This window comes from Melopsittacus undulatus, chromosome 13 (assembly GCF_012275295.1).
Source record: "Melopsittacus undulatus isolate bMelUnd1 chromosome 13, bMelUnd1.mat.Z, whole genome shotgun sequence".
In the NCBI taxonomy this organism is placed as follows: domain Eukaryota; kingdom Metazoa; phylum Chordata; class Aves; order Psittaciformes; family Psittaculidae; genus Melopsittacus; species Melopsittacus undulatus.
In genome coordinates, this window is record NC_047539.1 from 8134731 (window position 1) to 8150629 (window position 15899).

Genomic DNA, 15899 nt, shown 5'->3' on the forward strand with positions numbered 1-15899 from the left:
TCTTCTGTTCTTCCATTACCCCAGAAATAGTCTCAAGGATGCAGGTTTTAGAAAACACATAGACTAATTCTGTTTCTGGCAGCTTGCTTTTTAATATTGTGATAGCTCACCAAGTTCCCAAAGCAAGTGAATACAAAATAGCATTGAAGTTGCCTGTCTGTACCTTTGGATAAACCTTTGATAAGCTGAATACTTTTTTGATAAGCTGATTTTCCTTTAATCTCTAAAGGACAGTCAACTTACTTTAGGAGATCCCTTTTGCAGAGTGTTACTATGCAAATGTGTACATATGACATACCTATGATATACAAACATGCATATGATTTTTATGCAGCTTTGTTCCATCTTTTTGAAAAGATGAGACACTGAGAAAAATGTTTTTATATGCTTTTGAAAAATAAATCTATTACACTTGTGTTCTAGGAAGCAATATTCCATTGTGATGATTGGATCCTGATCTTTGATGTTGTGAGTTGTTATATGGGGGGGAAAAAAAAGCTGAAATGGAATAATCTCTTTGCTCTTCTAAATTATGTCTACTTGTATGTGAGAAAAAGTGTACCAAGTATTCTTAACTACAGAAATGCCTTCTAGCATGATCTCAGTCACATAAAGCAGTAACTCCTTCATTTTTTTTAAGCAGTTGAATTCTGTGAGAAAATGATTCTTCCTGTATTCACTCATTGTGAACTGCAATAGCCCAACCCATTTCTGTTAATAAGCAATATGTTCATTCTCAAATGCTGTGTGCTGCCTCTTGCATTTTTCCTGATGAGAGCATGTCCTTCTCTAGCCTAAATCCCTACAGCTATGATGAGAGCTGTCTCAGCAGCAGTGAAGACCACATCCCACTGGCTGCCTTGCCATTGCTGGCTGTTTCATCCCCTCAATACCAGGATGCAGTTGCCATGGTGATCAGTAGAGCCAATCAAGTTTACAATGAATTTCTCAAATCTACAGATGGGGCTGGTTTTAATGGACAGGTAGGACTATTTTCTCTCACATCAAAGTAAAATTCCTTCAGAACAAGGCTGGGTTTTTTTAAGCCATTGTATTGAAGTCTTTGAGTTATGAGTATGGGACAATACTGCAAAACATGATGAATGAATGTTAGCATAGGATTATCTATGCAAAATGCCTTCTCTGTGTCCATCATGAGAAAGACACTTCTGGAATCCTGTGCAGTATCTAACCTGGGCTTACTCAGTTGGTAGAAGGTGCTATACCTTCTCCCACAATTAGTTTGACCCCTAAGCTCTTACCAAGTATTGCTATGAATTCTGGTAAATGTGTGAGAGCCTTAGTTGTGCAGTTAAGTGTGATATGCTAAGCAGTGAACAAATATGCCAGCCCAAGGCAAATAATAACCTGTTACAGAGTTTCTCATACATCTGCTGTAGCTATCAGCTAGTTGGACATCTCTGACTAAGAGCACAAGGAATCCAATATTTAGCTATTACTATTTCTTTTTTTGCCTCCACCACAGTAATAATAAAACAATTGACAGTAAAGAAGTTACAAAATAGTCTACTTGGTGTGTTTTACAAACCATGTAAATATTTTAAATGAAAAAGTCTGCACGACCCATGTATGCTCCACAGAATTTTCACCATCAGCAATTACCATCATTGTTAAAATGGAAGTGAATTCCCTGTGCTGTCTCAACTACCTCTGAATAAGTCCTGTACTTTCAAAATACATGCCATATAACCTGACCCTCACCCTGTGTAAATCTTTCCTTTCTTATTTTGGTCTCTTCTGACCATTATATTGCAAGTTCATGAGGTAAGAGATTGCCTTTCTGGTTTTATAATGTATCTGGAACAAGTTAACTGCATTACCTTAATGCCAATAATAATGAGGATTAGAAATGGAATGGCATATTGAAGGATATACTATTAATGCTACACGAAATATGCTGTTAATTTTATTAAGATTACTTGTATCATATAATTTTCAGTTATTTGTGGATGCTGTTATGGGGTGTACAAATCTGAAAATCTGAGAGTAAATCAGTGAGCTATTGAATTGTATGCAACTTTAGAATTGTCTTAGGAGAGAGATGTTACCTTAATCTTACCTTAGTATTTTGATATTTTATTTTTTAATAGATTTATCCCAAGAAAAGTACTCAAAAAATCACAGTATGTGGAGATGCACTAAGAGAACTTTGAGGTTTTTCCCTAAGTGCATCTTGAAGCACTCAGTTTCCTAACATGCATCACTTTGAAGAAATCATGCAAAGAATCCTGTAATCCAAAAATTGTAGTTTAGTGTTGTAGCCAAGCTGAATTAAGACTAGAAGCAAGTTAAGGATTGTAAGAAGAGGTGATGTCTTCTATTAAATTGATTGGACTTGGGAACAGTAGACTAGGCATTTATTTCAGTTTGGGAATAGGAGAGAGGGGGTTGGTGGAACCTTTAACCATGGGGGTTGTTATCAAGAAGAAAAGTAATACAGCTATTACTTATCCTCAGACACTGGCATGGGAACAGGGAGAAGGAATCGTCTTGTTCAGGATGGGGAGGTGTTCAGTGGAATTGGCTTGTGAGGTCATTCTACTGTGCCAGAAAATTACTATATTGAATTCCCAGTTTTACTACTCCATGTATTTTAATTCTCAGGTCCATACTTTGAAGGCAGCTTTTATGTTTATATTAAGTGTGAAGCAAGAGTGAATCTCTCAGCTTAACACCTCATTTAAAAGTTCCATTCCCTTGTCCTGACAGGGGAGTACCAATCTGGTTTTCATCTGCTGAGATTCTCTTCCCTGTATGACTCTGAAGGAAATAAATGTAAGTGGCTTGGAGGCTTTGTGAGACCGGTTGTGTGGTGAGCTGGACTTTTCAAGCTGAGATCTGGCTGCAAGCAGCCACTCCCAGCGGGTCAAAATAGTCCCTGGGACAGATATTCTTGGCATAGGTCTGGAGATAAAAGGAACTGGGGGAAAGTGGCTACGTTTTCAACTGCAGTAGGAACACAGGTGTAAAAAAAACAGCAACAGGGCTGCAAAGACAGCAACTCCTCTGCAGTGCTGTGATGCTTTTTGATTCTTCTAAAATACTTGCTACATGTCCCCAAAAATCTTTTTATTTCCTCAGGTGTGCCTCATTGGTGACTGCATTGGAGGAATTTTAGGCTTTGATGCCATCTGCTACAATTCTAATACAGCTGATGAGAGTCGGAACAATAGCAGGAGAGGAAGCATCAGCAGCATCCAGGTGAAAGTACACCCAGCTGAACCCCTATAGATTCATTCCCTGGAGGAAATCAGCTCCTTATAAACCAGAGAAAATCTAAGGATTTGGTAAATTGTCATGATAGCGTGGGATTTTGCTCATATATCAGAAAATTGCTGTCTGAAATTTAAGTCTGCAGCTTCAGTTTTATGATATACAGAAATCATTAGTGAAGGCTTTATATTTAAATCTTTAAAGTAGGGTTACCAAGTGCCCTTTATTGTATCCCTTCCTGTAGATGCAAACATATCCTCTCAGTAATCTCCAGCAGGTTCCTGGTTTTGCCAGGTTCTTTTATAATTCTTTTTATACATTTGGTTTTAATTTGTTCACAGAGGGTCTGGAATTCTTTATGCTACTGCCTGGGGGTAGTCTAACATTAACGTGTCCCCTGAGGATTTGTGAATAGATCACTGAGCAAACAGTGTCTATGGGAGAGCTACATTTGGAAGGAAGAGAGGATTAGTTCTAACTGTGATCTAGGAAAGACTTTTAATAGTGAAAGTACATTTTTTAAAAAGTAATGCTAGCATGCAAGCTTCAGTACTGTGTTCAACACTTAAAGAAAGTTGAAGTTCAGCTAATCTTACCTACTTAGTGGATATGGAAAGGGGGGATGCTGTGTTAGAGTTGACAATGAATGAGGTGCCCACACTCTGTTCTTATTGGGTATGTGACCCTGGCCAGATTGTTTCATCTCTTGATTCTTTTCTTCGTTTCTCCTCAAAAATGGGCTCAGTGATACAATCACTTGGTTCATTTGAGAGCTATGTGTGTATGAGAGCTATGTGGAGAATATGTGAGTACTGTCAAGCAAAGAGACACCTTCTAAATGTTTCCAGGAAGGAAGGAGAATGACTCACTGTTAATAACATGGCTCTGAGTTCTCAGCAGTCAGCCTTTGATAGCAGTGGCACTGACAACAGTGCATTGCAAGCAAAGTAGATGGAAAAATGGTCTTCCTGAATCCCAGTCCTATGGTGGGGTTGACTCTGTGAGTGCTACTGGTGAAACTGAGAGTGTAGATCTGGCTGGTCTTACAGTTTCCCTATTGAATGGCAGTAGTGTGTGAATGTGTAAAATGAATTTGTTCCCAAGTCAGTCTTCAGGGGACTATCACATGAACAGCTCCAGAACTGGCACTGACTATAGTTCCTGGGTTCCCTGTTCTTGGGAATAAGATTAATTATTCACTTGTCACAGAAGCCAGAAGGTCCTCTTGGTTATGGAAGACTATACAGATGGAACAGTGTGGGGAGGTTCATCTCGTAGATCATATGCTGCTTGTGTCTTACATTTTTCTGCAACTCACAGCATGATTGTGGAGAACAGGTTAGGTTCTTCAACATCTCTTCTTGACATGAAGTCTCACCCCATGTGCACAGGGCTGCTAATGTGCTCCAGTACTGCGTGAGGTTATGGGAAATACATGACCTATGAACTTGTTCTTTCTATAGATTCAAGAAAATAGATTCAATTAGCATGTTTTCCATAGTCTGTATGTGTGACTTTGGCCAAGTCTCTTGATCCATTGTGCCTCAGCCCTCATCTGTTAAGCCTTCCACTCTTTCTCGCATTCTCTGTGTTGTCTAGTTGGATTTTACAGTCTTTGCAAATTGCTTAAAAGTGCTGAGCATGATAAAGTCTGTTTTCACTTGGGCATTTGCTGTTACAAATTGTGAAGAGTGTTCCAAAGACACTTCAGTAGTGTAATACCTGACATAACATTGTGTCTGAGAATACAGATGTAGTGAGCAGTGGTAGAGAAAATGTAAAGGAGTGGGGGGAGAGTTGTACGCAACAAGGGAAAAAACAACTTTGAATCCTACTCTTAACAGGGAAATTTAGTCTTCAACTCTTTCCTTATATTCTGCTGGACTCTAACCCATTCAACCCTTTCTTGGATAAAGTGAGGCCAACTGTGTAAACGGAGCCATTTCATATAAGCTCTGTCATATTTTGGTCACTGTCTAAATCTTCCTTTTGCTCTGTTCATTCTCTGAAGGATAATCCCCTCTTAGCAGAGGACTCCAGTCTGGGTGACAGCAAACGCCTGAGCAAAAGCAATATTGACATCTCGGGAATCATGGAGGATGAGAAGCCAGGGCAGCCATTGCCTCGAAAACAGAGTGATTCATCCACCTATGACTGTGATCCTATAACACAGCATCATGCCTTCCTGTCTAGGTAACTTGTGTTTGACAACTGAGTGAAAGAAACAGGCTTGTCATTGGATGGAGCCTGGCAGCACCAGAGCAACAGAATAATTTTTATTGTTTGTGCTGTTTCTGGAGGTTTCCTTAAAATCCCTGTATACCTCTCAAAGAAAATCATAGATATAGTGGGCCTGGTATGAACTTACGCATGGAGAGATTTTTATTTAATCTTTATTCACTTGTGAGAGTTTTGAATATGCAAAATTATCACAACTGAACGTTGAATGAATGCAAGCACTTCCATTTCTTCAGTGCAACCCACAGAAATCAAGCTGGATGAATGCTTTATAATTCTGATTTTCTGTTGTGGTTTTCTTTCCAGAGATCCCTCAGACTCCACTTACAGGCTTTCTATTATTCTGTAAAGTGTGAGATATTTCCTTTAGGTGTTCCCAATGGTCTATGAGCTATTTGAATCAGCCTTAAAACAAACAGAAAATTTGCCTAGATATTTAGTTTAAATGAGGAGGAAGCTAGGGGAGGAAATCTAACTTAATTAGCTTTCCTGGATCCTTAGTAATGTTTAAAACACAGCTTTGATGGGAACATAAACATTCCCTCTGTCTCATTGTTTTTTTCCTGTACTAAACTATTTGATTTTTTACTTCTCAGAGTTCTTTGTTTTTTTCCCTCTATGCATCATCTTATTTCCTTTATTTCCTTGAGAGTGATGCAAAAGGAGAAGTCCTATTTTGTGATGAAGTTTCAGTTCTGCTACAGTTAAGCATAGTGCAGACTTAGTACTGTGCTTTCTGTCAAGTGTGGCAGTTCTGTTAGTAGCAGTTAAGGTAATTTTATTTTCTTGCTTTGACTGAATGTGCTTTGCTTTTGTTGACTATTCTGCTTTTATTTTCAAACCATTGGGTTTTTGGCATATCAATATGTTGCAGAGTGTCTTCTGTCTGAGGTTAAATGGTTGAGTTTTGCTTGTACATGACTCAACACCTGAAGATTTTTTTGGTCAGTCACTTTTAGGTTCTTGCATAGGGGTACTATTTTTATGTTTCTGTAGGTGTGTGTAAAGCACCTCAGACTTGGGGGATCACAGGATAATTGAAAGTCAAAGATAACAGGATTTTGTGGTTTGGGTTTTGGGTTTTTTTTCCCATTTCATGTGCATCTATAAATTTGAATGGAAAGTTTTACATGCAGCTGTATTTCAGCAAGCAGAAACGTGTTAGCTTCCATCCAAATTCTGGACTCTTAAAACTTTAGGCTGTTGCTAAGTTACTGAAGAATAGTTGAACAAACACAGGCTGTGTCACTGTGAGTAATGAAGTTACAGGAATGTCCTTGTCCTACACAGTGGTTGTGTTTCAGTATGTCAGCTTGTGCTTTTTGTCCAAGTGCTTTTAGCACAGAGAGGTTAACTATTAACTGCTGTGCCGATGATGGATTTGACTCTTGGCTTTCTTCATTTCTACCCTGAAGGGGCCCTAAGTTTTGTCCCCAGAGTTTCAGTTAGTAACATCAGGTTATACGGGAATGCCTCAGATAGGAACCTCAGATAGGATCTTAGATTGAGCCTGGTGTATTGGGACCAGTCTTCAGGATGTCTGGATTCTGATTCATACTTAGCCACTGATGCAGAGCGTAGTGTGCAGATAATTCGTAAGGGCTTCAGTTAGAGCACTGCTTGAAGACAGTATGGTCAGCATCTCTCAGTCAGGCTTTGCATGTACTGGAGGCATGTTATGCTCTGTCTCATAACTGGACAGCATGTGTATATACTATTTTTCTGGTTCTGAATGTAATTATTTCACCTCCAGCAAAACTAAATGAGGGACAAGTCTTTTCTCTGTCAGTGAGGAATAGGTGATCTGTATTTACCTGGTGCACGTATGGCATATAAAGTAAATTAAAGTGTTTACATCACTTAAGAGATTTTAAGATGTCTATAAACATAATTAATTTTAACTTGCAATAAATAGCTGAAAAGTAATGAAATTCTAGTTCAGAGTTCAAGCAATGGATTAGAACAATGCCTTTTAGGTACCCATATTACATACTTAATGACTGTAACCTTTTAATATTAATTGTCCTTATACAACTTGAGTAGGTTAGAATTTGTAGAGGTTTCAGAATCAGTTTACATGTATCTGTACTGCTGAAAAGGAGGGGAGGTAAGCTTCAATCTTCAGAGTCCTCGAGTAACTTACCATTAAGTAATCTGTAGAATAAGTGTAGAAAACTCTTGCATATTGAAGGTGGTAAATTTACTGAATCATGCACTGAAAATGATGGTAAGTGGCTGCTATACTGCAATACCTATCTACAGTTAGAGGTTTATTGCTTGGATCTAGATACAGGTGCTAGGTCTCTATAAGCATCCTGTTTTGGGAATGGAATTTTTCTCTGGATGCCCTCTTAATTATTGTTGAATTTGCATTTTCTTTGCCTAGCATCCACTCAAGTGTGTTGAAAGATGGCTCAGACTTTCCACCTGTGAATTCCGGTCTGTCAGAAGTAAACCTGGGACGATTTGAATTCGAGGTGTCTGATTTCTTCCTCTTTGGATCGCCGCTTGGTTTGGTGCTGGCCATGAGGAGTACTGTTCTGCCTGGCCTGGATGGTAAGGTCTTTCTGGGGTTAGAATACAGGCTGCTTAGTCACCTTAGTAAACAAAGAGAATCACGTGAAAGGAGGTAAATAAAGGAGCCTACTTAAAGACTCGGAGTGAGGTAAGTTTCTTCCTTTAAAATATCAGAATGTTAGTATAGGTAGGTACTGAGGTGGTGAATCTTATTCTGGGGATGTCACTGCTCATCCATTTACAGTAGCGTGTGTTTTGCTCTGCTGTTAATCATATATTCCATGTCATGTAACATGAAGTTTACACCTCACCAAGGGTCAGACCTTGCAAAAGGTACCAAAATAACATTAGTGCTTGTTTCAGCATTGCATCTTGTTCATGTCTGGCTTTGTGGCTAAATTTGGCCCCCAGGTGTGTTGGTTGTGAGACATTATTTCTCTTTCTGGTGACAGAGCCTAGTAATCAGAAACATACAGGATTTGTTTGCTTTATTTCTAAATACATCTAGATTTTTCTCTTTTTTTTTTGTTAAACTAAGAGCTTACTTTACTTTTCAAAATTCAGTGTGTATTTTTTCATTGTATGAGGTTTAGGTAGCCCAGTCTTTACAGTAAATTATAAGTTCACTTATCAGGTGAGGGGGAAAAAACACTTGCAATAGTGAGAAGATACAACAATTCAGGACTCCCAATTTTTTTCTTCTCCATTTATAGGCTTTTGAGTAATGTCATCTGATTGAGTTTTCAAAGTCACCTTTGATTGTGGGAATAAAGTGGAATGTCATATAAACTGAGAGTTATTTTACTTGCCATAATTAAAAACATGACCAAACCCATGTCTTCCCAAGCCTTTACAAATCTGGTAGGATTTTTTTAGCAAGTTGCGTGACTTTACAAGAGAGGATAATTAAACTCCCAGTTTGCATTTCATTCATCATATTTGCAGTCTTGTTCAAATAAACGAAAACCAAAGCTGAGCTAAAGAGAATGGAAATTCAGATATATTTTCCCACAAAGGCTTTTTGCTTCTGTGAAAGAGCTGTCAGAGAAGTAAACAAAAATGACATAGATGATAGCTGGCATTGAAAACTGCACTGCAATTTGCTTTTCTGTCTTGGGGATCTCTTTCCAAGAGATTAGCAACACTTTCCTCTGAAGATGGTGGGGGTTTTGGTGGGGGCTTGGAGCAGGGAGCTCAGTGTTTTTTTCCTAGGACTTCATGTGGAAAAATCTGTCAGTATTAATTTGTGTGCATGGATTCAAATTCCTTGAGCTAGAATTAGTATTTTTGCAAGAAGTTGTGGTTTCCTTTTAATGAATCAGAATGGACACATATACTCTGGAATCTCACATGAAATAGAGCATGCATCTGTTTCATTAGATACCTTTTTAGAGTCCTTAATGACAAATACTGATTAGCAGATGCCAGGTACTGTACAGTAAGTAGAGAGTACTGGCAGTGTTTGGTACAAGAGTACCTCAGTGGCAGACACACGTCTGTTTGAGTAGCCAGTGGTGTGGCTGTCAGCAGTTGACTGTGTTGATAAGCCCTCCCACCAGTCAGTCCTGATGGGCATAGATGAAATTCACATTTCACTTCAAGGGATTATACACATGTATTGAAAATGTGTGAAAAGTTAATGCGATTGTGGTTTTTTTTCGAGAGGGATTGCTCTGAAGTGATACAGGTTTTGTGTGTAATTCTCCAGGGCACTCCTCCCCTTGAATGCTGTGCTGCGTATGAAAGCATTTATGTATTCAAAAGTGTGACAATTACATTTAAAAGTAATTGTTGGCCATGTAAACATGCCTTTTAAAAGTAATGTTGGATTCATGGAGGTGAGTCGTTATGCTAGTAACTAGCTAAAACCAAATCTTCATTTATATTTATTTCTTTGCCAAATGTGTTTTAGTTCTCCTCTGTCAAATATTCTATTGGTCCCTTACTGCTTCCTTGACAGTTCTTCTTGATTACCCTCCAGCACTCTCTTCAGTGGGCCTCCCACTGTCTAGTCTCAGATCTTATTTTCCAAAGTACCGCTCATTTGTGTGTCTCTGCTAAATTCTTCCATTCTGTGTGCTGATTATCCTTGGAAGAGGTTTGGTACCCTATGAAACATCCAATGTTTTTTAGCATTCCAAATATATCATTAGCATTTAGTTACAGCCCAAAAGTGGCATTGTCCTACCTTAGGATGGTTGTAATGGTAGGGTGTTCTGCACTTGCTCTTACTAGGAACTACTACTGTTAAGTGCTGCAGTGGTAGGGAATAATCTCCTTTGGAGCATGATGTGCTATATTCCTTTGCCAATTTGAAGAGGGGTATGAAAACAACCGCTAACTCTGGGGACATGCACTCTTGTTGCCACTAAATATTATAATTTGCCCTATGCTGACAACTTTCATAACCCTGCTTGTTTGCATCCTTGGCTGTGTCTGCCTCCTGTGTGTATGCAGAAGGCAGACGTATACAGAAAAAGTTCCTGTACAAGAAGTATTAGAAGGTGCAATTAGGCAACTGATTTAATTACATTAAGCACTTCCTTTATGTTTGGCTCTGACAGTTAGTATTAGGCATGATGAGAAAGAAAGAATAAACCAATATACTACCCACTAAGGAAGGAAGCTGTGGTTCAGTAGAATAATAACCAGTTTTCTGCTCTACTTTGTAAGCACTAGATCCCTACATACATACATCAAGGGTATGGGCTTGCCAAAATATGATTTCAATTCTGACACAATGCAGTGTTTTCCTCACAGAATATATTCCACATTACTTAGGCTCTGCAAGAAAATTTTACTTTCCTTAAAAAGACCTTAATTTCTGCTGCACTTAAATGCTCTTACACAGGTAATCTGTTTCCATTTTTTTTCTGGCAAATACTAAGAACAAAATAGAGATTGAAGAAAGCAATCGAAAGTAGTCTCAGATCTTTGCAGTCTTGCTGGTGTTTTCCTTCTGCTTCTCTTGTGATGCAGTTAAGTGGAATACATGGGAGAATTTACTCAGTTTTAATAGCTCATTACACTGATGGGTGCACTTTGTACCCTACTTTGAGAATATGTTAAGAAAAAAGGGTACTTGATAATGGTTCCTGGAGAACCATGGAAAGATGCTTCACAGAAGAATCTCACAGGCCATAGTTTTTGCATATGACTGGCTTAATAGTGGGAAAGGGACAAAGGTGGCGTGAAGCTCCTGTTTATTTGGTAGTGGGAAAGGAAGAAGATTCTATGGTGTCCTCAATAAGTAGTCTTATTTCCCACTTTCTTTCCATCTGCTACCAGGTGTGCTGATTGATGCACAGAGTCATCCTTTCTAGAAAGAACAACATACAAGTGACATCAGAAGTAGGTCTTGGTTATCCTGCAGCTGGAAACTTGGTAATTGCCATGGAAAACAATCTTAAAACATTTTACAGAGAGAGCTGGGGGGGAGGGGGGGGGGCGGGAGGGATGACAACAACCCACAAAGCTTCAATAAATGTCCCCCAAAATACCTGCATGGTTCAAGTTGATTGGCAAAAATCCTCACAAATTAAAGAGATATTACACTGTCCTCAGAGTGATGCAGTGAATGCCAAATACAGTATACAGTGCATGTCCAAAGAAGAAAAAAGTTAATGGCTTGTCAGAACTGGATTGTATATAGGTATATCCTTACTGGAAGATTTGTCCCAAAGCCTTTCTTGAGAGGCTATGGGTATTGACATCTTCATGACATGAAGTCTCCCAGACAGTTTAGCACAGAACACATGTGATGAAGTGGTCCTGGTAGATGTGATTCATCATCAAGCATCTTGAGACAGTTTTTGCTATGATCAATAAAAGGTTCATTTCTTACTAGTTTGAGAGGAAACCTGATGTGCTTTTGTAGAACAAACATTCATATAGAAGGCAACAAAACAAAATATTGGTCATACTATTGCTCAGTATGGCAATGCTGCTATTACAACAAAAAATACCAATCTTTTAAGCTTAGAACTTGGTAACACTGACATAATCTATATCAAGATTTGTCTCTATATGCCCTTAATAGCAGCAAGCACCATAACATGAATTTTTAAAAGTAATTCCAGCAACATGGAAAGCACTTGGAAGAAAAACTGTAAGAATGTAGCGTTTTCTGATGTAGCTCTTAGTCTTAGTGACTGTCTGTGACTGCAGCAGAGGAAGATGTACAGCATCAAGTTTGCTCAGTGTAGTTTTGCTTATGTACAAATAGCTTGACTGTAACTCTTAAAAATGGGAAAGAACCTAAGTAGTGTGTTTTGATTTTTTATCATTTTTAAATTCCATGGTGGGTGCTCTGGTGAGAGATGCCACTTAACATAGACTCCATTAGATCTAATATTCCATGACACCTTATATTAAAACTCTAACATCTTTCTTCATGCTTTTTAGGTAAGCATGCGTTTGGCTTCTGCATGGGAACAATGCTGTACCAAACATTCTTTCTACGGAAAAACTTACATGTTACTAGGTTTTTGTTACCACCACAAGGAAAGTGGATTTATTGTAGTGTATAACAGATTTGAAAACATGTCTTGCTTGCATGGAGTTAATGGGGAGCAGACACGATATTCCCAAACATATTTTATAAATACTTTAGTCATTCCTTTATTCTTGTAGTTAATAAACTACCTGTTGTAACATGTAATACACTATTATACAAATGGTACTAAGTTTAATGAGCCTGTAATTAATGGATTTGCTCAAAGTCCACGATTCAGTATATTTGGTCTGTGATGTGGTGACAAGTGACTACACTGACCATTTTACAGACCTTGTCAGTCTCGTGCGATCACACATCTAATAGCAGTTATGCTTCAGTGCTGTGTATTTAGTCAAAAGAATACCTTACTAGCCAAGTAAGTAATGTTCAGATTTGTAGTTACAGTTGCAGCTCAAAAACCTCAGCAGCTGCACACCGTCAGCAAGAATCACGAACATTGCTTTACTATTATAGTATGACCAACCTCATTTCTGTACATTATCTTCCATAAGGTGACTTTCAGAAACTCCAGTGCTTTCTGTCATCTGCTCCTGATGTCACCTAGATTCAAATCCTCTGGATGTAACAGGCCCATCAAACCATTTTGCTTGTAAATACTTGAAGTGCTGAGCATCATAACTGTAATGCTTAATAACATATTCACAAGACTTTTAAACTTCTTTTTCCATCCTTCTGTCTATGTCTCTGGCTGGTCTCCACATCTGCTGTATGCCTGCATCTCAGATCATGATGTGTCTGTAAACTCCTTTACAGTGAAGTGTTCTTTACATATGAAATAGGAAACAATTTGGATAAATTTCCTGTGGCCAGATGTGTGGTAGTCTGTAGTTTGAAGAAGACAATATTAATCACGTTTCTGTATAGACCCTTTGAAAATTGTAGAGGGGCAATATTGAACTCCCTTTCTCTGTCTCATTCTCATCCAAGTATGCCAGGTCCGCCCAGCCTGCAGCCAAGTGTACAGTTTCTTTCATTCTGCTGACCCCTCTGCCTGCAGACTTGAACCATTGCTGGAGAAAAGATTCCATCTCCTGCCTCCATTCAGTATCCCACGGTACCAGAGATACCCTCTAGGGGATGGAAGATCTCACCAGTTAGGTACAGTGCCTATTTTCATAGCTCTCTTTACCTTTTATTCTCTTAAGTATTCTCTCCTCATACAGCTCAAGAGGATTTGAAATATCAATGTTCTAACATACTAAAAACAAGTCATCTGGGGCTGAACAGTACAGGCATTTTTAGTAAGTGTGGGACCAAAGAAGACTACCAAGAAAAATGGTTCTTACATATGAGCTTTGTGATACTAGTTATGTTAAAGAGGGGTTGGAAGGCGATATTGCAGCTTTAGTTGAAGTGTCACTTGCAAAATTCCATGTCTTTGACTATTATTTTAAACAATTTATTTTTGCAATTAGTTGAACTTTATCTCTGATAAAATCATATAGACATGATTCATATAGGCACCCTGCTGGTGCCTCTGTGGAAAAAAAAAACATCCTGATCTGGAAGCTGCATGAAAAAACCTTACTACTAGAAAAGAATTTTACCATATGAGTCATAGGAACAGCTCAGCAATAACACAGGCTATGGAGAACATGACAAAAACTGGGGAATGGGGCAGTACTTCTATAGCTGTTGGTCAGTTCTTGCCAATCAAATGAAGCTATTGGAGCCAGCTGCTCTGTGCATAGGGTTTGTCTGATATACAGACAAGTGAAAGTAAAAGGAAGTGCATTGATGGGACTGCCAGGCATCCAGAGCAGGTGGAGAAAACAGCTTCATAAACCCTTCATCTGTGATGACTGCTGACAGGAGACACAGCAGTAGATAATGGTTCAGACAAAAATGCAATTTATTAGTTGTTTGGTTTGGTTGTTTTTTTACTCTGAGGGCAAGGCACAAAGTTCAGGCAATGTTACAGCCCTGAGAAAGCCATGTTGCCGTGACCTGTTAAACAATAGCTTTCTCAGCTGCTGCCTAGTTGACATTACATAATCAAAGTACTTTTATAGCTATTATAAGTGAGCCTTAGCTTTGTGACAGGTCTCTGACCTACCACCAGTCATGTGTCTTGACACTAACATGTGGGATTTAATTCCTTTTTTTGCTGTGCTACTGATGATGTGATGCATTATATCTACTTCAGGATTAAAAATAGGATTATTCTGCATTAGTTCAAAACACCTGTTTTTTTTAGGAAAAAAACATTATTATATGCATTTTATTTATCTCACAATCAGTCCTCTCTGTTCTTTATGATGTAACAAAGACCTGATCTACAGAGTTACAGGCAGGCTGCCCTGCCTGTTTAAAAATAAAGATAATTTAGGAAACTGCCAATTATTTCTTCCATTTTATTGATTTGATCTTTTCATAAGAAAAGGGTTACTGATCTTAGAATAGCAATACTAAACAATAAACAACAGGTTTCATGGCACCAGACTTACCAAGCTGGTCTGAAGCTAGTCAATATAGAAAACGCAAACAGATATGCTGGCTGACAACATGTTTTCCATTCTATGAAAAATTACTTTTTTTACTCCTCTCCCCATCTCCATTTTAGTGAGAATGAAAAACCAAAACTCTTACAATATTATAATGGGGCAGGAAGGATTAGACTGGGGTAAATTTATGATGGTTTCAGCAAAGCAGCTACAATTCAGGAGCAGGAAATGTATTTTAAAAGCACAACCCAACTCAGTGACTCTTCTGATAGGGGAAGCAGAAAGTATGCGTCAGAACACTGCCAATCATGAGCACTAGATATATACACAAGATATAGCACCTTCTTCTGTGGAATTTCCTATTGGTTGATGTTTGGGCCAGGTTTCTGATTCAGATAGACACCTAATGGGGTGTGATTTGGAAGCTTCCCTGTTTCTTACTGCTTATGTCCATGGATTCTGCTACTCTATTCAGTGAACTGATTTGCTGTGGATTTTAGGCCACAGGATTTGAGATTTGTTGTCAGAAGGACGAGGCACCTCGCTGTTCAATATTTAGTATTTCAGACCATTTACTTCTTTGTGCTGCTTATTTCACTACAAAGAGTATATAATAATTCCTTGTCTTGTGAGGTAAGTAACAGGAAAGCAGTGTTGTGTTTTCAGTTGTCGGTGTTGGAGTCTATATAGTGTGCTTGAGACAAGGGAAGCAATGAATTGTCCTTTCATTCTTTTCACTTCCATAAAGCTTTCCTGTAGCCACATGTAATTTTCCTTCCTGTATAGCATCAACAAGAATGCTTTGAAAGAACAGTATATTGCAGTTTTTCTAATGAAAAGACATATGTTCCCATGGAAACTACAACTGAACATAATCTGTCCAAACGACACACCCACCACGAAGTGTTAGAATTTTAGTGTTTCTCTGATTCAGTTGCAGGGCAGTTCCT

At 38.5% G+C, this 15899-nt stretch overlaps 1 protein-coding gene across 1 annotated transcript in view; it reads left to right on the top strand.

The window, feature by feature from the left end:
* PITPNM3 (PITPNM family member 3) overlaps nucleotides 1-15899 on the top strand; it is a 58936-nt gene that overhangs the window by 26322 nt on the left and 16715 nt on the right. Inside the window, exons 6-10 of the mRNA XM_034068672.1 lie at nucleotides 794-983; nucleotides 3103-3222; nucleotides 5246-5427; nucleotides 7859-8028; nucleotides 13433-13603. Of these exons, the coding sequence (XP_033924563.1) occupies nucleotides 794-983; nucleotides 3103-3222; nucleotides 5246-5427; nucleotides 7859-8028; nucleotides 13433-13603 (833 nt within the window). The remainder of the gene's footprint in view (nucleotides 1-793; nucleotides 984-3102; nucleotides 3223-5245; nucleotides 5428-7858; nucleotides 8029-13432; nucleotides 13604-15899) is intronic.